General features: G+C 37.2%; 3 protein-coding genes and 1 non-coding gene across 4 annotated transcripts; 3 read left to right on the forward strand and 1 right to left on the reverse strand.

Moving 5' to 3' along the window:
• Positions 1–79: 79 nt before the first annotated feature.
• Positions 80–274, forward strand: LOC148210585 (U2 spliceosomal RNA). Its single transcript, XR_015792088.1, has one exon. It is a non-coding gene; the product is annotated as a U2 spliceosomal RNA (small nuclear RNA).
• A 1,566-nt stretch (positions 275–1,840) lies between these two features.
• ABCG38 (pleiotropic drug resistance 10) lies at positions 1,841–10,412 on the forward strand. The gene is made up of 25 exons (XM_022289239.2): positions 1,841–2,229; positions 2,331–2,457; positions 2,564–2,684; positions 3,290–3,378; positions 4,178–4,262; positions 4,378–4,537; positions 4,627–4,703; positions 4,776–4,829; positions 4,917–5,007; positions 5,096–5,397; positions 5,510–5,791; positions 5,871–6,187; positions 6,274–6,434; positions 6,523–6,626; positions 6,752–6,908; positions 7,005–7,148; positions 7,230–7,330; positions 7,415–7,747; positions 7,845–8,135; positions 8,231–8,314; positions 8,402–8,535; positions 8,628–8,855; positions 8,934–9,105; positions 9,526–9,780; positions 10,064–10,412. Exons 1-25 carry the CDS (start codon positions 2,091–2,093, stop codon positions 10,319–10,321), a joined length of 4,266 nt encoding a protein of 1,421 aa, XP_022144931.1. The 5' UTR covers positions 1,841–2,090; the 3' UTR covers positions 10,322–10,412.
• A 14-nt stretch (positions 10,413–10,426) lies between these two features.
• On the forward strand, positions 10,427–15,173 carry CRR21 (Tetratricopeptide repeat (TPR)-like superfamily protein). Its single transcript, XM_022289240.2, is given in 2 exon segments — positions 10,427–14,336; positions 14,831–15,173. A coding segment is annotated over 1 exon segment (2,511 nt). The 5' UTR covers positions 10,427–10,753; the 3' UTR covers positions 13,265–14,336; positions 14,831–15,173.
• Positions 15,174–17,262: 2,089 nt separating this feature from the next.
• On the reverse strand, positions 17,263–20,272 carry LOC111014490 (putative inactive receptor kinase At2g26730). Its single transcript, XM_022289241.2, has 2 exons — positions 18,646–20,272; positions 17,263–18,266 (listed from the first exon to the last, which is right to left on the reverse strand). The coding sequence occupies exons 1-2, from the start codon at positions 19,946–19,948 to the stop codon at positions 17,599–17,601; spliced, it is 1,971 nt and encodes a 656-aa protein (XP_022144933.2). The 5' UTR covers positions 19,949–20,272; the 3' UTR covers positions 17,263–17,598.
• Between the last annotated feature and the right edge of the window lie 626 nt (positions 20,273–20,898).

The following is a 20,898-nucleotide window of genomic DNA, read 5'->3' on the forward strand; positions in this document are numbered from 1 at the left end:
CTTGTCCCACATTGGCAGAATCCCAAAAATGAGTGCCGCGAGTAAAATATAAAACCACGCTTGAGATACGAATTTAAGCATACCTTTCTCGGCCTTTTGGCTAAGATCAAGTGTAGTATCTGTTCTTATCAGTTTAATATCTGATACGTGGGCCATCGGCCCACATGATATTAAATTTATTTTTTTAGGGGGAGGGCCCATTAAGTAGCTTGCTACTGGGCCTCTCGCGCGTCGCCCGAGTGTTGCACTAAAGCTTGGGCTGGACGCACCCCTACAAACACAAGTGTTAATTCTTCTAATGTTGAATTATTTAATTTCTTTTATGATCATTATTAATTATTAATGTTCTGTAAATCCCATGCTACGTGATTTTTTTTTTTCATTTAGGTCATTGGTACATCAGTAGCTGTAGTCTTTTTTGTTTTTCAATTTTCATAAACGAAATAATTTAGTTTAGTTATTTCATTTGAAACTTTAAAATTTACATAAATAAAAAAATCGTATTTTTTAGCATTAAGTGAAAAAAATTTCTCCTTGATAGTAGTTTCTATTATTTTTGTAAAGACTATATATAATAAACCTTTTGAAACTATATCATTTATGCATCTTGTCTCTAATTTAGAGAGTTCGATTTTGATATGAATTCTCTAATTAACTACAATGGTGTCCTTTTAATTTTATATGAAAAACCGGCACTAATGTAATACAATGCATTGCAACCTTTGATACATTACTAACATTTTTAAAAATTAAATTTAAAAATAAAAAATGAATTTAATAGTCGATAACCTTTTATTTATTTTTATAAGTTTAAAATCAAGCTTCTAAACACTAGTTTCATTTTATGTGCTTTCTATTTTTGTTTAAACAATTTCAAAATCTAAGTATAAGTTTATTTTTAATTTTCAAAATTTAGCTGCAAAGGTACATGCATTTCAGTAAGAATGAAAATAAGATAAACAAAAAACTAGAAATTAACGCTTCACTAACCATTTAGTTTTTAGTTATATATTTTTTAAAATTAAATTTGTAAATATTATTTCCACCTATATATTTATTTGTTTTATATGTACTTTTTAAAAATATTTTTAAGTGCAAGATAAATTTCGAACTAATAACATTAATTTTTAATAACTTATTTTTTGAACTTGTCTAAAAATTTAAATGTCTTCCTAAAAAAAAAAGGTAAAATCATACTAATAAATTGTGACCAACGAAATATAAAGCTAAAAACCAAAGGATGATTAAATGGCTAAAATGAAAATTGGTCTAAAATTTTCACTTTTTATGTGATGTTATGACAATCTGTAACTGTAAGGATGTAAAAGTTACCTCAAAAAAGACAAAATACATATACGTATATATCTATTGCATACGTGACACGTGTCCGATTTACACACTATGGGATGTTTGACAATCTATAAAGTTGTAAACGTTACTTCAAAAAAGACAAAATATATATATCTATATTGCATACGTGCCACGTGTAAGATTTATATATTAAAAAATTAAAAAAATATATAAATAGAGAAAATGGACAAATAAATGAAGTGTGACATGTAACGTATCCCAAAAAACCAGGCGTAGTTTATTCAATACATCCAACCAACATCAGATGCATATAATAATAATTAAAGAAATAAAATCAATCTGAATTTAATGCTTTTGAAGTTTGAACAATCCACAAAAGGACATTTTGCTTGCATGCATGAAATGGAAGGCGCAGGGAGAAAGGCATCAAATGACGTACAATCACAAATCAAAACCTTCATTTAATTTTTTTAACTTAAAAACTTTTAATGCTCTATTTCAATTTTACTCAATTATGGTAATTGGCACATTTCACAGATTGAGAGATAACGGGTTTAAATCATCGCCTCCTACTGGAATAAATAAAATAAAATGTTCGAATCTTATTTCTACTAATCGTTTATTAATCATTCTTTTTGAACTGTTTCCAATCGTAGTATTCATTACTGATTGTATTAAAAAGTTCGTCTTTTTGGCAATATGAGCATAACTTTCATTCTTGGCCCACTACATATGTCTGAAATTGCCGCGCGATTTAGAGAGAAGTGTTGTACGCAATAATGGCGTTGGAGAGCTCGAGCAGAGGCAGCCATGGCTATAGACGAGACGACACAGAAGAAGTTGCTCTCAGGTGGGCTGCTCTCGAGAGGCTTCCCACCTATCAAAGGGCACGAAAAGCTATTCTACACGGTGTTGCAGGTTAACAACTAATACATTTTCTTCTCGATCTTCATCCGACGAAACTCTTTACTTTCTAGTCTCTCAATAGGTTTCTCAAAATGTGTTGCATTACGTTGCAGGAGAGTTGAAGGAAATCGATCTTCAGAAGCTTGATTTTCAGGAGACCAAAGAGATTTTGAACAGGCTGGTGAGAAGCGTGGAAAGTAATGAGGAATTCCTGCAGAAACTCAAGAACCGAATCGATAGGTTTCGAAATCGCTCGCCATTCTTCTATTTTGTTAGGTTTCAAATTGAGTCGGTTTTGTGCATTTTGTTCGCTGTTGGAAGATTGCTCACTTTTTTTTTTGGTTAGAGTTTCGCTTCGTTTGCCCACAATCGAAGTGCGATTCCAGAATCTTAACGTCGATGCTGAAGCATACTTGGGAGGAACAGCTTCGCCCACAATCTTCAGCTACTTTCTAAACCTTGCTCAGGTCAATATTGTATACGTCGATGTTAATCGAAATGTTACGGTCTCAATTTTAATTTCACAAAAATACTGTAGATCGATATTTTTTTTTGTGGGAGAGTTAAAAGAGAAATTAAAAAATCATAAAAATATTTAAATTAACAAATATACACTTTCTATTTTTAAATAAGTTAAAAATGAATCGTATTAATATTAGTATTACGTATATATAATGACATTTAATGACATTTTGTTGATATTTTCCATATTTTATCCACTTTTTTTTGCGCTATAATGAAGTCGATTTACCATTCGTGTTGATATATCAAATTCATGGATTCATGGACATGTCGATGTAAATGTCTGTCGACGAATATTTAATACCATGCGTATACCGGGAACTAGATGGTTTAAAAATCTTCAACTACTTTCTATTTTTTTTATATGCTTTAAATTTATAATACGTCGGAATAAAGTATCCATTACGGTTCATCCAGAAATTGTTTAAAAATTTTATTCATCTTTTTGTAACCTGAGTTATGTTCTCATTTTTGTGGACATTTATGGATCTTACAATTTACATTTTTTTTCTAAAGCATCATATTTATCTTAGAGTCTTTCTTCTTGTAGAGTGCAGCAAGCTGCATTCATCTATGTTCAAGCCAAAAGCAGCGATTCCCAATTCTTCGTGATGTGAGTGGCATTATCAAACCAGGAAGGTGAGGTAATAGCTGGCCATATACCTTTTATTTAAAAGGCACAGCCACGTAAAACATAGCCAAGTGTCGGTGTCGACTCTGACAAGCTCGGATGCATGTCTGACATGTTCATTTGAGTGTTTTTTTGATTCGAATAAGAAAAGTTCGGAGTCGAAAGAAGAAAGAATGGTCAAAAGAAGAAAATTAATAAAAAGAAGAATAAGAACGGTAGGAAAGAAAAAAAAAGGCAGAAGAACGAGAAAAAGAGGAGAAGAAGAGAAAAATCAAAATGACATGCAATATCTTTTTTTAAAAGGTGTGTCAATTAGGGTTGAGCTAAAATTTATGTTGCCATACAATATTTCTCCTTATACAAGTGAATTTTTTTTCTTCCAATAATTATGTCTTGGCAGTTTTTTTTTTTTTTTCAAAACTAACTAAAAGAAAAGAATATATTTTTTTTTTGAAACATAAAAGAAGAGAATATTTAAAGCTCGTGTTGTTTAAATTTTACTCATAAGAACCGTTTCTTACCGTATTTTTCTTATAAAAAAATCTTTTTCATCCGAATATCTTTATTTTTTAAAAAAAATATTTAAGTCAATTTTTATTCAAAATATTAAATAGTTTTGTTAATATTTAATATAAAAAAATTAATATGTCTCTTACATGTGGTCTCTTACGTTTTTAGAAATTGACATGTTGTGTGTCGTGTCGCGTGTCTTTCCTTTTTAGCCTTTTATTTTTCCTTCTTGGTTTAAGCCAATGTCCAAATTTTTTAGTTTATAACTGAAATATTAGCTCTTCAAATTCTTTGTAGAATGACTCTACTCCTCGGACCTCCAGGTTCTGGCAAGACAACTTTGCTACAAGCCCTGTCTGGGAAACTTGAATCAGAGCTAAAGGTTAAAGCTACAACTATATTGATTTAATGAATTATATAGAAAAGTCTGACCTTTCATCAATGAATTAAGGCATTCCTGTCATACAAACTAACAGTGGATTCTTGTTCTATGATAGTTTTCTGGGACAGTAACTTATAATGGCGATGAAATGAAGGAATTTGTCCCTCAGAGGACCGCTGCTTATATCAGCCAGTATGACATCCATGTTCCTTTGATGACTGTGAGGGAAACCTTAGCATTCTCCGCAAGATGTCAAGGAGTTGGCACTGGCTATGGTTTGAAACCCCTGTTTAGATTTTGAACTTGAAACAGTTTTCACAAATTTAAGTATTACATCATGAAACTGATTTCATTAATAATTTAGACATGCTTACTGAGCTTTTGAGGAGGGAAAAACAGCTGAATATCAAGCCAGACCCTTATATTGATGCGTTGATGAAGGTAAACTGAATGGATATTATCCAAACTGAACTAATACTACTTTGGCTCATAATATGATATTTTTTCATACAGGCATCAGTACTGAAGGGACAAAAGGAAGACATTGTTACAGAGTATATACTCAAGGTATGTTGTGAAACCCAATGTGTGACAACTACTATTGAATGCAACAAAAGAAAAATTTTCCTTAATTTATAACCTGTTGCCTCTCAGATATTGGGTCTGGATGTTTGTGCTGATACAATTATAGGAAATGAGATGGTAAGGGGTATTTCAGGAGGACAAAAGAAGAGAGTGACCACAGGTAGAGCATGAATGGTTAATCTAGCCTTGAAGTAGAGCAAAATCTAAGCTGAATAAATGACTGAATTTACAAAAATTGTGTTTTTAAGGCGAGATGTTGGTTGGTCCCGTCAATGCGCTTTTCATGGACAATATATCTACTGGTCTTGACAGTTCAACTACATTCCAAATTGTGAACTCCATCCGTCAATCTATTCACATTTTCAACAAGACTGCTGTGATCTCTCTTCTTCAACCTCCACCTGAAACGTTTGAGCTATTTGATGATATCATTCTTCTATCAGAAGGTCGTGTCGTGTACCAAGGTCCACGGGAATATGTTCTGGAGTTTTTTGAATCCATGGAGTTCAGATGTCCTGAGAGGAAGGGTGTAGCCGATTACCTACAGGAAGTAAGTCTACTGGTTTTCCCCATGGCTTCCATGATCTAATACTACTCAGTCTCCAAAGCTTCTTATTAACTTCTCATAACATGAGAACCTGAATCCTGATTGTTACATTTAGGTTACATCAAAAAAGGATCAGAGACAATATTGGAGCAATCATGATATACAACATCGTTATATATCTGCCGACGAGTTTGCTGAGGCTTTCAAGTCGTTTCGAATAGGCAGGGCCATACAGCACGAGCTTGCTATCCCATTTCAGAAGTCCAATAGTCACCCTGCAGCTTTAACAAGAACTAAATATGGAGCTACCAAGAAAGAACTAATGAAGGCGTGTCTGTCTAGGGAAGTTACGTTGATGAAGAGGAGTGCATCCTTGCACATTTTTAAGATGATTCAAGTTAGTTCTAAATATCTGTTTACTTTTATGTAGCCTAGTTCTCACATTTCAAACTGTGACATGAAGTTCTTTCTTTCAGCTTGAATTTTCTGCTCTAGTTGTTGCAACTGTGTTTGCTCAAGCCAGAAAGCAGCACGATAGTATTCAAGATGGAATTGTCTACTTGGGAGCTCTCTATTTTGGACTCAACACAATAACTTTTACTGGTTTTTATGAACTTCCAATGACAATTGAAAAACTCCCTGTATTTTACAAGCAAAGAGACCTCCTTTTCTATCCATCATGGGCATTCTCACTACCATCATCCATCCTTGGAATTCCCATGTCTTTTATTGAAGTAGCTCTTTGGGTTGCCACAACATATTATGTTGTTGGATTTGATCCTAGTTTCACAAGGTTGTAAGCTGATCCTAGCTTCCTGTATTTCTCAACTTCATTATCTTGGAGTCTTAAATTAACCCTTTGTTGAGTTATCTTTCCAGGTTGCTTAAACAATTTTTTGTTTACTCATTGAGTGGACAAATGTCATATGCACTATTCAGATGCATTGCAGCACTGGCCAGGAATAATGTTGTTGCAAATACAGGAGGATGCCTTGCTGTATTATGGCTTCTAATATTTGGCGGATTCATTTTATCTCATGGTATGATTCAATCTAGAAAGTGCAACGACCACATTACTTGCTGGAGCCTGTAGTCAAAATAACCAATTCTTGACTTCTTTTACTTTAGATAATATGCAGAAGTGGTTGGCTTGGGGTTACTGGACCTCACCACTGATGTATGCACAAACTGCACTCTCGACGAATGAATTTCTTAGCAATACTTGGAATCATGTAAGTATCATGTCAAAGCAGGAAAAGAGATCTTTGCAGCTTACTCTGCTTTACTATGCCGTATTACTTGTAAAATTTAACACGCTTAAATGCTAAGGATTCTGAATGTGGAGAGTAAATTTTAGGTTCGTAATGGATCAAAAGAGTCGGTGGGGATTTTGGTCCTGAAATCACGTGGGCTGTTCATTGATCCGAACTGGTATTGGATGTGTCTTGTTGCATTGGTAGGATTCATAGTCTTTTTCAACGGAATTTCTGCATTGGCTCTAGCATTTCTTAATGGTAAAACTTTCCATTCATCTAAACAATTTTCGTTCTGTATGTATCATTCTAGTTAAATTGATAGAATCCTAAAATAATTTTGTTTGATCTTTCCAGAATATGGGAAATCTCGGACAGTATTACCCTACCAAAAGGCTGAGAAGAAGGAACACCATGTCATATTAAGAGAGGAAAAGGCTCACAGATCATATGACACTGAACCAAGCTCAATCAGGACTAATACTAATAACTCATCTAAAAGTAAGCCACATTAATTGGCTTCTAAGGTTCCCGCTGGCTTAAACTTTATCTTTTCTGACATGCTCACTAGACCATTCATAGATTCCAGGGTCGACAGATATAAGAAACAAAAGATGCTTCTTCCATTCACGTCGCTCTCCCTGACGTTCGAGAATGTAAAATATTCAGTAGATATACCAAAGGTAATTATTTTGATGTAAATTAGCATGTTCTATGATTGCTTATTTACATCATAGCTTGAAGATCCAAAATAATGGAATTTGCAGGAAATGAAAGTTCAAGGTGCATCTGGGGGTCGGTTGGAACTTCTGAAGGGAGTCAGTGGGGCTTTCAGGCCTGGAGTTTTAACAGCTTTAATGGGTGTCAGTGGTGCTGGGAAAACAACACTCTTGGATGTATTGGCTGGAAGAAAAAATAGTGGTTACATTGAAGGAAGCATCAAAATCTCAGGCTTTCCTAAAAAACAGGAAACTTTTGCTCGAGTTTCTGGGTACTGTGAACAAAATGACATTCATTCACCATATGTAACCGTATATGAGTCCCTCATATATTCAGCATGGCTTCGGCTGCCTTCAGAAGTTGACTCAGAGACATTAGAGGTCTGTGGATTAATTATGTAACTGATTCTGAATTGTTAGTAAAACCTTTCTCTGAACTCTTCTTTTGACTTTAATTTCCAAAACTCATCAACTGCAGCTTTTTGTTGAAGAGATCATGGAGCTAATTGAATTAACACCATTAAGGGATTCATTGGTTGGATTTCCAAATGTGAATGGTTTATCCATTGAGCAGCGCAAAAGGTTAACCATTGCTGTTGAGCTTGTTGCTAACCCTTCAATAATATTCTTAGATGAGCCAACCTCAGGTTTAGGTGCCCGAGCAGCTGCCATCGTAATGAGAACGGTGAGAAATACAGTTGATACAGGAAGAACTGTAGTATGCACAATTCATCAGCCAAGTATTGACATATTTGAATCGTTTGATGAGGTATCAAATAAGATTAAATTGACACAATACAATAAACTTCTTAATATTTCCAATGCTATAATGAAATTTAATATATCTCCAATCTCTAATGACAGCTCTTTTTATTGGCAAGAGGAGGTGAAGAAATATATGTGGGTCCTTTGGGGCCACAGTCTTGCTTTTTAATCAAGTATTTTGAGGTTGGCCAAAGCATTATCATACTTTCTTTCCCTCGTGATACATGGTAGGAACTGTTTTCCACTGTTTCTCTCTCTTTGGTGTTAAAGGAAATCCTTGGAGTTGATAGCATAAGGGATGGATACAATCCAGCAACATGGGTTTTGGATATGACAACAGCAGCACAAGAAGAGGTTCGGGGCATTAATTTCGCTGATATATACAAGAAATCTGATCTTTATAGGTGATTCATTCAAACCGTGCTAGTAAACTCAATCAGAGAACTGTTGATCTTTATCTGCTTTAGATGATAATCTCTTGTCAATATTACTACAGAAGTAATGAAGCTCTGATTAGAGAGTTGAGCACACCTCTTCCAGATTCTCAAGCTCTTCATTTTCCCTCCAAATACCCACATTCCTTCCTGACTCAATTCAAAGCCTGCCTATGGAAACAACACAAATCATATTCCAGAAACACAGCATACAATGTCGTCCGGCTTCTGTTCAGTGCTTCAATGGGCATTATGTTTGGAACTATTTTTTGGGGGCTCGGTAGCAAGAGGTACATAAGCAAAACCGTGCGTACATACACTACTTTACTTAGATTTCCTCATACAAATATGTGATCTTTATAACTCAGGAGCACGAAGCAAGACATTTTCAATAGCATAGGTGCTATGTACATTGCAGTTAACTTCATGGGAACACAAAGTGCTCTTACAGTGCAACCTGTGATCATCACCGAACGAACAGTTTACTACAGGGAACGGGCTGCTGGAATGTATTCTGCTTTGCCTCATGCATTTGCTCAGGTATTCCTTTAATTGCAATTATGTGTTAGTGTATTGATGAATGATTAAATTTTTCATAACCCATTAGATTAAGCTTTTGGATTTTGTGATGATTTAACATTTTGATGGTAGTATCGACATATCTATCTCTTATTCTAAGCTCAACTATGCATTTCTTTAGAGCAGAGTTCATCAATTGAAAAATATCATCAAAACATCTTTGAACGAACAATTTTTTGACGCGAGAACTTATTGATACACAAGAAAGAGACACCCAGGAAAAATAAAACACGACAGTTTGATGACAGCTACCTGCATTGCTAAAAAATGAAGTGATTATATTGCAGAAAATAAAGTTGTTGGTCCTGAAGTTTCTATGAATTTGGTTGGTGATCTTTACTAATGAGACATCATCTCTTGCCTTGTATACTATTATGTCAGGTTGCAATTGAAATCCCATACACTCTGCTTCAGGCAGCCTTTTATGCGGTTATAGTCTATGCAATGATGGGATATGAATGGACAGCCACCAAGTTCTTCCTCAACTTCTTCTTCGTGTTCATCACAATTCTATACTTCATATACTATGGTTTGATGGTGATAGCAGTGAGTCCTAATCAAGCAACTGCTGCTGTACTTTCTGGGGTCTTTTACTCAGTTTGGAACCTCTTCACCGGTTTCGTCATCCCCCGAACAGTAAGGCCACGTTTTGTTTGTGATCCATTTTCATTTTTATGTTTTGAAAACAATGAATACAAGAAAAGAAAAACAATAAAAAAGTGTTTGGTGCACTTGTTTTCAAAAATATTGATCCAAAATAGCCCATTTTCGAAAACAACAAATGGCGCTTTTTTTGTTTTCTAAATTGTTTTCCCTAATCTTGAAACAGGAGATTGATATTTACTATATTATTATCACCCTTTTTTGATTCATGTTTCCCATCAAAGTTGAATTGGAACACCTTGTTGGTTGACTGCAGAGAATTTCTGTGTGGTGGAGATGGTATGCTTGGATTTGCCCAGTTTCTTGGAGTTTGTATGGAATGGTCGCTTCCCAATATGCAGATATACAAACTAAACTTGACACAGGAGAGACAGTGGCTGAGTTTATGCAGCAATATTACGGGTTTAGATACGACTTTCTGTGGGTGGTTTCAGTCGCTCTTCTTGGCTTCACTTTGCTCTTCGTCTTGGTGTTTGTTTACTCAACCAAGTCCTTGAACTTTCAGAGAAGATGAATCATAACACATGGTTGCTTTTAGCAACTACTGTTGATCCTGTGTTTTCATTACATGGAAGTGAGAATATTTATATTTGAACTTGAAAGTACTTAACTTGTCTACTTACCTTATTAATATCCTCAGGTTTGAAGTATTGAACCTCGTTTTCTACATTGTTATACCTTCCAGGGGTAGCAATTTGGTCCGATGTAACAGCAAATCTAGTACAAGCTAAAAAGATCTGTAAATATGGTATAATTTTCTCGCATGTCTATTAGTGATAGACGTCTATCAATGATAACGTCCGCCCTACAAATATGAGAGGTTGGGTGTGCGTGTCACCCAATCTGTTAATCGTTTGCTTTGGAAAAGCGGCCGCCCGCCAACGAAGAGAGACAGAAGCTGTTAATTTGTGCTGTTGCTTCATCTTCCTTTTCTTCTCCTCCATGTATGGCTGCTTTTCCTTGTGCCACCCAAGCTTCTCCCTACAGTATCAGAAAATTCCAGAACTCGCCGACCCATTTGGCGAAGTCGAACGAACATGCTGGAAACAATCGAATCTCCTATAAATCTTGTTTGAATAGGATATCTTCTCTCTGCAAAGAAGGCGACCTTCGAGTAGCTGTGGACTTGGTTGCTGATATGGAGCTAGAAAATATCTCAATTGGACCTGATGTATATGGAGAACTCCTTCAGGGCTGCGTTTACGAGAGAGCTCTTTCGTTGGGTCAGCAAATCCACGGTCGGATTCTCAAGAGTGGTGAATTCATTGCAAAGAATGAGTACATTGAAACCAAATTGGTGATTTTCTATTCAAAATGTGACGAGTCAGAGATTGCCAACCGGTTGTTTCGCAATCTTCGGCTACGGAACGAATTTTCTTGGGCTGCCATTATGGGATTAAAATGTAGAATCGGTTATAACGAAGAAGCTTTACTGTGTTTCTGTGAGATGCACGAAAACGGGCTGCTCCTGGACAATTTTGTTATTCCAATTGCGTTGAAGGCTTCTGGTGCTCTGCAGTGGATTGGGTTTGGCAAAGCAGTCCATGGCTATGCAGTGAAGATGGATCTAGGCAAGTGTATCTATGTTGCTAGTAGTCTTCTGGATATGTATGGTAAATGTGGGTTATGTGGAGATGCAAAGAAGGTGTTTGATAAAATTCCTGAGAAGAACATAGTAGCTTGGAATTCAATGATAGTTAATTTTACCCAGAATGGACTGAATGAGGAAGCAATTGAGACGTTTTATGACATGAGGGTGAAAGGCGTCGAACCTACTCAAGTGACTCTATCAAGCTTTCTTTCAGCTTCAGCTAATTTGAGCGTGATCGATGAGGGTAAACAAGGGCATGCCTTAGCAGTCTTATCTGGACTGGAATTAACTAACATATTGGGTAGTTCACTCATAAATTTTTATTCCAAAGTTGGTTTGGTTGAGGATGCTGAGTTAGTTTTTAGTGAAATGTTGGAGAAAGATGTAGTGACATGGAATTTGCTTGTCTCTGGTTATGTGCATAATGGGCTGGTTGATCAGGCGCTTCATTTATGCCGCCTAATGCAATCAGAAAATTTGAGGTTTGATTCTGTGACTCTTGCTTCAATAATGGCTACTGCTGCTGACTCAAGAAATTTTAAACTAGGGAAGGAAGGGCATTGTTTTTGTGTTAGAAATAACCTTGAGTCTTATGTTGCTGTTGCAAGTAGCATAATAGATATGTATGCCAAATGTGGAAAATTAGAATGTGCAAGACGAGTTTTTGACTCAACTATAAAGAGAGATCTTATAATGTGGAATACACTGTTATCTGCTTATGCAGAGCAGGGTCAGTGTGGTGAAACGTTAAAATTGTTTTATCAGATGCAGTTAGAAGGTCTGCCACCAAATGTGATATCCTGGAACTCTGTGATTTTGAGTTTTCTGAATAAAGGTGAAGTTAATAAGGCTAAAGACATGTTCTTGGAGATGCAGTCTCTTGGTGTCTTTCCTAATCTAATTACTTGGACCACTCTCATCTCTGGACTCGCTAAGAGCGGTATTGGCAATGAAGCATTCCTCATATTCCTGCAAATGCAAGAAGCCAGTATTAAACCCAACAGTTTGAGTATGAGTTCGCTACTTTCAGCTTGCACAACTATGGCATCTCTGCGACATGGAAGAGCTATTCATTGTTACATCATAAGACATGAACTTTCACTATCAACACCGGTCCTCTGCTCCTTAGTGATCATGTATGCTAAATGTGGTAATATAAATCAAGCTAAGAGGGTGTTTGATATGATATCGAAAAAGGAGTTGCCCATCTATAATGCAATGATCTCTGGCTATGCATTACATGGTCAAGCAGTGGAAGCTCTTTCACTCTTTAAACGTCTAAAAGAGGAAAATGTAGAACCAGATGAAATAACCTTTACTAGTATCCTTTCTGCATGCAGTCATGCTGGACTTGTGACGGAAGGTTTAGAGCTTTTCATTGATATGGTTTCTAATCACAAAATAGTACCCCATGCAGAGCATTATGGTTGTCTTGTTAGTATTCTTTCTAGGTGTCATAACTTGGACGAAGCTTTAAGACTTATTCTAGCGATGCCTTTTGAGCCAGATGCATTTATATTTGGATCTTTACTTGCTGCATGCAGAGAGCATCCTGACTTTGAACTGAAAGAACGTTTGTTCGAACACTTGTCAAAATTGGAGCCAGATAATTCAGGAAACTATGTAGCGTAATCAAATGCATATGCTGCCACTGGAATGTGGAATGAGGCATCAAAAGTGAGGGATCTGATGAAAGAAAGGGGCCTAAGTAAGACTCCCGGGCGTAGCTGGATTCAGATTGGAAACGAAACACATGTATTTTTCGCTGGCGATAAATCACACTCCAAGACCAAGGAAATTTACAGGATGTTGTCACTCTTGAGAATGGAAATGCAATTCACAAGATGTATACCTGTGATCAATTAAGCTGCTATCTTCAATTACCATTCTTCAGGATGGGGCTGTCATATCTGTACCGGTTGATGCATGTGCTTTTTGCATAAGACAAACAGAGAAAATGGTGATGGTTTAAATGATTAATGTTGAGGCCTCACGAACTTGAAAACAGCTACAAGGTATCATTTACCATGACTTGCAGCAAATCTTGGATGACCTGTGACATGGCTTGGAAAATGATACTATGAACATTGAATTCTCTGAAATATCGAGTGATGTTTGAACTGCAATTCCTTTCGAATGGCTAGAAATGCTACCCAGTTCAGGAATTTCACTAGTATTATAAGACTATTGCACTGGAGCAGCTCTTCCTGTTCCGAGTGATTTGGGACCTTTTGGTCTATGTTTTTTGCTATGACGGAAATCAAGGAATAACAAGAATAGAAGATAGACCAATTGCACATTTGAGTTCATCTTCAACTAAATTTGAGCGGATTAGCTACTATGGAATTCATAAATATCACAAGATGCAAATACTCAATGAATCCACCTGTCATTGTCAATAATGACACGCAATGCAGAGAACCAGTGGTGTGAAATTGTGCTGGATTGGGTAAGAAAGCTGTACGAGTTCCTCTGATGCCAAACTCAGGTTTTTTTTGTCTCTTTTGTAAAACCTGTAGATGACTTTGATTTATCTTTTGTTGTATATCATTCAGATCCTTTTGCCAATTGAACTGTCCACTAGAAACACATCACATTAGCTTGGTCTCTACTATGAATATACCTAAGCATATGAAATGAAATGTCCGTAACTTACTTTCTGCCTAACTTCTATTAGGTGCAAGATTATTGTGGGCTAGATTTACACATCAAAATTTTCAAATAAATTTGCCTAAAATGCTCGTCATTTTTTCTGTTTAAATAATGAAGATTGCTAACGTTTATACATCATGCACAATACCGGATGCTGTTATCTTCCTAAAGCAGCCAAGATGATGCACCCCCACGGGACTTGATTCATGGTGTTTGAGAAGTGAGACTAATGCGACAAAATTTTGGTTCCAGTCGGAACAGGTTACAGGAACTGAACTGGCACTAGGTAAGGATCTTTCAGTACAAAAAGTCAATGTTATTGCCCTTGTCAGGTTAGTACCTGTGAACATTTGTTATTTGTTGCTTATTTTCTTGTTCCCTATTCAATTACTCCAAGTCAGTTTGCTACACTCAGTTCTAGGAACTGCCAAGTTTTGATATCAGTATCATTCAGTGCATGACATCTGTAAAATCTCAAATGGCCTATTCTTTTTCATTCTCTCTCCCTCCTTTACTGAACTTTGATATTTACAAATCTTTATGATGAGCGTAAACACAGAGATGCTCTTTAGCTTTGTTGTAATTATCTTTACTTCAATTTATTACATAAGGTTGAAGATGTGGTCCTGGAACGTGTTTTGTTTACCTGTTTTGGACTCGTATCTTTTATTACATGCATTCTTCCAAGTCTTTTAGTGAAGTATCCTATGCTACTAACGAGTAACGGCCTAATAAAACTTGCCCTTTTCTTCTTTTTTTGGGTGATTCGTGCTATCCAAGGAAAGTGAAATGATGAAGAAACGACTTCTTGTTGCATTTTGTTCAGTGGACATCAACGAGTAATTATTATGCACACATTATTTTGTTTGACAGCAGAGACTTGGAGACCGTGCTGCTTTAGAGAAAGACATTCCTTGCTTTTGTTGGTATGTCCTCTCTCTCTCTCTCTCTCTCTCTCTCTTCTGTATTTAGATAGCCTTGCTTTCACTGAAGTAGTAACTCTATGGGATTCTTTCATCCTGTGCTCCATCCACATGGCTTTGAATTCATTGCAAAGTTAAAGTGACTCTCACATTGGTGCTTTGTAAAACCTTTACTTCAACAGAATTAAGAGTTAAAGATATGCTCTAAAGTCTAAATTCTCAGAGGTTGAATAGCCATTTATTTACTGTTTTTTCAATACAAACACAGTGGGGTTTCGAACTTACGGAGGAGATAGATGCTTTAATCCATTGGGCTATACTAAGATCGGTAACCATTTATTTACTGTTAATTTTTAATCAGTGAATTCCTAAGAAATCATGTTAGGAAAAATAATAAAGGATTGTACAAGTTAACATACATTAACAGGAACTTATCTTGTTTAATCAAATGATTAGATCATGAATTAATTAAGCTAACTGATCAGAAACAATAGGATATAAAAAGATAAAAAAAAAAAAAAGGTGGATTAGTAGGTATCTATATAAAAAGATAATACTTAGTTACTCATCGGTCAACACTCATTTTTCTGTTGATCGCCACTAAAAATTTGATAGCTTTATTAAAAAAAAAAGAGAGATAAAATATCCTTTTTTCTACCTTCCGCTCTTCTATCTAAAAAAAATTAATATTGGTTAGCAAGAGATAAGCACTAACTAGTAGCATTTATAAGTATTATTTTTACGGTGTGTTTGGGAGAGATGGTAAAAGGAGCGATTTTGGAAAAAGAGATTGAATAATCGATTTTCCAAAATCACCACTCAAGTGATATCTTAAAAATCAATTTTAAGTGATTTTATGTTTTTCTAAAATCAATTTTTTTATTTGACAAACACGATAAATGGAAATGGAAGTGATTTGGCAACAAAATAAAAATCACTTCCAAACACAGTCTTAGACAAAGAACAATACTTAAATACCTTAAATATTTATTCAGTTAGTATCTATCTCCAAACAAAATATATTCTCTTTTCTATTTTATCTTTCTCATTTATTAAATAAAATTTAATGGTGATAGGCTAGAAATGATTATTAATAAACAAATAGGAATGTAAGTACTATTCTTCAAAAAAAAAAATAATAAATAAATAAATACAAATGGGCATGGAGAAAATGGGTGTTCGAGAGACATCATTAAAGCTTTGCATGGATTCCATAAAGAAGTGCAATCAAAATCCCACCAACTAGTTGTTGGTTGCCCTTCCTCTAATTACATTAGCTTCTATTATTCTCAGTTTTCTTTTCAGTTTTTTTTTTAATTATTTTAGGACCTTTTTTTTCTTCTCTTTTCTGGTGACTGCCTCATTGAAATTATTGCTGCGGGTATGGCGTATGGGCCAAATCTTTTATGCTATTTGGAAAATAATTAAACAAAATGAAAGCAATGAGTTTATTATATTAATCGGACGGCTGTGATTGAACCAGTCTTCTGACGACACCATCGAGATTACTTGGGTTGAAACAAATCCAAGATTATGTCCTGACAACACCATACATAGTAGATAGAGTATAGGGTTTAATTTAGTTTATAGAACAAAAAAAAAAAAAAAAAGAGTCAAATTGGCGTCTGACCACAATTCCTTCAAACAAAGCTTCACGCTTTCGGTGCCATCTTAATTCTCAACCAAATTTGTTCCTTTTTCTGGAGGGTAGGCGCGTGCCTCGTTTGTTGCGCCACGACAGCTCGACGTATACGACAACTGGCCAACTCATCAACACGTGTCTGCTTATAATTGGATCCTCTCTGGTATGCTCTCTTACGAGATATTTTCCCTTCCTATATGCCACAACATACGTGTGATGTCTATTTGTCCTGTGATCTTGTGATTTTCTTTTCTTTTAAATTGGGATAATTTTGATCTACAATATCATATCTCCACCCAAATTAATTTTGAAGAATTTTTACAACTATAGATGCTTAAACATAATTCAACTAGTTAGAATCTTAGCATTTTTTCTTAAAGAGTTGTAAGTCAAATCCAACTTTGAATATGGTATACTCAATTGTTTCTAAAGACCTCGATTAGATATCTTAGTTTAGAATTTCATCTCTTGATTGAAGTAAAAAGATTTTGGACGATGTTGATGATACAAAAGTGTTGTTGGTAGTTCACCAATGCTTGATTCTTCATTATGCCCTTCTAATTATTAAAGGTATTAAAGGGTATTTGGTGCAATTAAAAATTATCCAAGGACTTGAACACAAGTAAAGAGGAAAGTAGGACAATAGGTTAAAGACAAGAAAATTTTCACGATCTATGATTCCATCAGTTTTTAAAAATAAAAATTAAAAAAAAAAAGAGAGAGAAAAATGTGAATCAATCATATGGTCAATTTCAATGTGACCAGGGAAACCTTCCACTCCACTCGCCCAATAAACAATTCAAATCCTCCTCCCAGCTGTTAAAGGTCCTGCCCAAAAAAATATTCAAAATGAACTAACAGGAAATTCCAAAAATACCCAAAACGGAACATCGCCGCCGACGACCCATTTGGCCGCCCACTATTTACGCACTGTGCACTAATCTTGGGCTTTAAAAGAAATTAAAAAGAACAAAAGGCAATCTCTACGGTGGTCCAGCGGCACCCGGAGGGATTCTGGCCTCCTGCGGCGGCGTCTGGCCTTCCGATCCTTTAGACGGGTCATCGGACGACGGCCGTAAGCCGTCATCGGTCTCCACCCGGTTCAAATCCTCAATCATCCGGACCACCTCCTGCATCGACGGCCGCTGGTCCGGTACGGTGGCGACACAGGCCATCGCGATTTGTAACAACTGAACCATCTCCTCTTCAATATTGTGGTACCTCATCAATTCCACGTCAAAAACCTCCGCCGTCCATTCCTCCCGGACCACCGACTGGACCCACCGTGGAAGATCGATCCCTTCCTCCCCCAACGACGCTTGATTTGGCGATTTCCCGGTCAATAGCTCCAAAAGCAACACGCCAAAACTGTACACGTCGGACTTGAACGTGACCTTTCGGGTTTCCACCACCTCCGGAGCGCGGTAGCCGGCGATCCGGTTGGGCGGCGTAGTGGTGCCGAAGAGCGGGTTCAGGCCGAAGTCGGAGACGGCGGCGTCGTTGTTGGGGCGGAGGAGGACGTTGGATGATTTGATATTGCCATGGACGAGTTTTCCCGACACGTGGAGGTGAGCCAGGCCTCTTGCCGCGCTTAATGCGATTTTCATCCGGTTGTCCCAGTCAAGTGGCGTACGGCCTGATCCCCTGCTCCCTGAGAATCACCGGAAGCTCAGGTCATCATAATGCGCAATAATTTTGATTCTCTTTCTTTTTCCCTTTTACCACTTTTGCCATAACTACCACCACTCAGTCAGAGAACTCAAAAAAAGCCCTTTTCTTAAAAGGAACGAAAGCAAATCAGAAAACAAGGAAAAGCAGAACAAAATATGGCATTATTAAACAAAATTGCTTGAACTGGGCTCTGCAAATTCAATCAGGACAAGAATTTTCCGGGAAAACGACCGAGAAACCATAAGAATCTAATTTCATTCAACACAAAATGTTGCTACGAAATAACTTATGGTTAATAAGAGAAGGAAGGAAATTAAATTTTATGGTGAAAAATGTAGGAGAGAAATTAGGGTTCATACCGTGAAGTGAAGCGGAAAGGCTGCCGGCGGACATGTAATCGGAGACGAGCAATTTCTCGTCTCTGGAATAGTAGAATGCTCTGAGAGGAACCACATTCTCGTGTTTCACAATTCCCAGAGCTTCCATTTGCGTTTCGAATTCCTTCTTCGCCAGCACAACGTCTTTCAATCTCTTCACTACGACGGTGGTTCCTTCCTCCAGCACCGCCTTGTACGACGTTCCGACGCTTCCTTTGCCCAGAACCTCCGCCGAAGCCCTCAACAAATCCTCCAAATCGAAGCTGTAAACCCCACCGTCGAAGAAAACTAATCTGTTCTTCTCAGCCTCGACGGATCCGCCGGTAATGTCGTCTTTCGAAGACGACGTGCCGGCTTCAACAGGCACGGATCGAGCGGCAACCACCGGATTCGGCGGCTTCGCCGGCTGTCTACGCTCGCGCTTTCGGAGGCAGAATATGAGGAGGAACAACAATATAAATGCGACTACAGCAGAGGCGACGACAATTCCGATAATGGCGGCGGTGGAGAGCTTCTTGGACTTCTTCTCGACGGGAATTAGTGGTGGTTTCACGGAGGACGTCGGTGACGGAGCTGGGGAGGGGAAGAACGGGTTGCACGACGGCAATGGACCGCCGCAGAGTTGTAAATTTCCGGCGAATGATGCAGCAGAGAATTTCGATAGGGTTTCAGGAATGGATCCATTAAGCTTGTTATTCGAGACATTGAAGCCCGTTAAATTAAGTGCAGGAATGCTCGGCAGCGAACCCGAAAATCCATTATTCTCCAGAAACAGTCCACTCAAATGGGTCAGGTTATTGACCGAAAACGGAATCGAACCAGAGAAGTTGTTGGACGAGAGGTCGAGTCGAGTCAACCGAGTCAACTGAGTCACGCTGACCGGGAAGTCGCCGGAGAGCTCGTTGTCCTGGAGATAAAGACTGCGAAGAAATGTCAAATTGGCGAAATCCGGCGGCAATCCGCCGGAGATTCGGTTAGAACGGAGACTCAGAACACGGAGGCGATTCAACCGACCGATCGTATTGGGCGGAATCGGGCCGACGAGTCCGACGCCGGGCAAGCGGAGGGCGAAAACGAAGGATTGAGTCGCATCACAGAGAACTCCGACCCAGGTGCAAGCAGAGGTCGAAGCATTCCATTGAAGGCGGCTCTCGTGGGGGGTTTTGTTGAAGAAATCGAGGAGAGCTTCCTTGTCGGCGGAAGGCTCCGATTGGGCTCGGTGAAGGAGGAGAAGTGAAATTAGGAAAATGGGGAGACAATTCCTAAAGTAAAAAACGGCAGCCATTAGAAAACAAAGGAAGAAATCTGGAGAAGAAAAAACAAGGATTGAGAGCTTGTTTTGTTTTGTCTTCTATATGGGGCTGGTTGTGAATGGAGGTTCCTGACGGTGGGGTGCAACAAAACCAGGAGAGGCTTCTGCAAAAGCAAAAGGGAGAAGAGCTGGATGATAACTAGAACCAGAAGCAGGCCTCTGCAACTGCAGTCTCTTCCGGAAGTTGTTTTAGATTAATCTTATTAATTTAAGTTTAAATATTTTTGTTTTCAAATCTAATTTAAGCTTAAAGAAAAGTTCCAACCAAAAAAACACTTTTATTATTTTACTTTTAATTTCATTAAAAAAGTCTTATTATTCGAGATACATCCTTCTTTTCTAGTAATCATTCACGTCTACCTAACTTAGTAAATACAATATTAATCACTCTTTTCATGTTTATTTTAAAATGGTAATTATTTTTTGGCTATACCTTCTAATGGATGTTTAAATTTTTTATTTTGTGTCTAATAACAATAGTATGGGACAATGCACATACTCTCACTTATAGAAATATAAAGGTCAAAGAATCGAGGATTCTTGGATAATAAAAAAATTAATAACATGTGACATGATTGTAATATTTAAAGTTTAAATTATATTCGAAATGTATGTAACGTTTAGAAAGTTTAGAATCTACTAAAGATGATATTCAATGGGCGAAATTTACCATTTCAACCTTAATTTTTGTTTGGTGCTTTTTTTTCGGTACAATTAATTTAATTTTGATGTTAATTGTTGGATATTTTATGGTTAATCAGTAAATTATGTATTTTCTAGAAAAACAATAATTTACGTATTTGGATCACTCGCGATTGTGGCGCGTGAGAATGGATTTGGTTGGGGAAGCGGTAGTGTAGTGTGATAGCCATGTGAGCGGCCATGATAGTGAAGCAAAAGATAGTGGGACCCACCCGGCATTC

Source organism: Momordica charantia, assembly GCF_013281855.1.
Source record: "Momordica charantia cultivar OHB3-1 chromosome 6 unlocalized genomic scaffold, Mcharantia_2.0 BLBB01000006.1, whole genome shotgun sequence".
Taxonomy (NCBI): domain Eukaryota; kingdom Viridiplantae; phylum Streptophyta; class Magnoliopsida; order Cucurbitales; family Cucurbitaceae; genus Momordica; species Momordica charantia.

What these genes read in the sequence shown, in the direction of transcription:
- LOC111014490 (XM_022289241.2), bottom strand. Translation starts at nt 19,948, where the DNA reads ATGGCTGCCGTTTTTTACTTTAGGAATTGTCTCCCCATTTTCCTAATT. An exon ending in CCTTTCCGCTTCACTTCACG is followed by an intron (nt 18,267 to 18,645) that starts GTATGAACCCTA and finishes GGTGATTCTCAG; the next exon opens with GGAGCAGGGGATCAGGCCGT.
- ABCG38 (XM_022289239.2), top strand. Translation starts at nt 2,091, where the DNA reads ATGGCGTTGGAGAGCTCGAGCAGAGGCAGCCATGGCTATAGACGAGAC. An exon ending in CTCAAGAACCGAATCGATAG is followed by an intron (nt 2,458 to 2,563) that starts GTTTCGAAATCG and finishes TTTTTTGGTTAG; the next exon opens with AGTTTCGCTTCGTTTGCCCA. An exon ending in AAAGAAGAGAGTGACCACAG is followed by an intron (nt 5,008 to 5,095) that starts GTAGAGCATGAA and finishes TGTGTTTTTAAG; the next exon opens with GCGAGATGTTGGTTGGTCCC.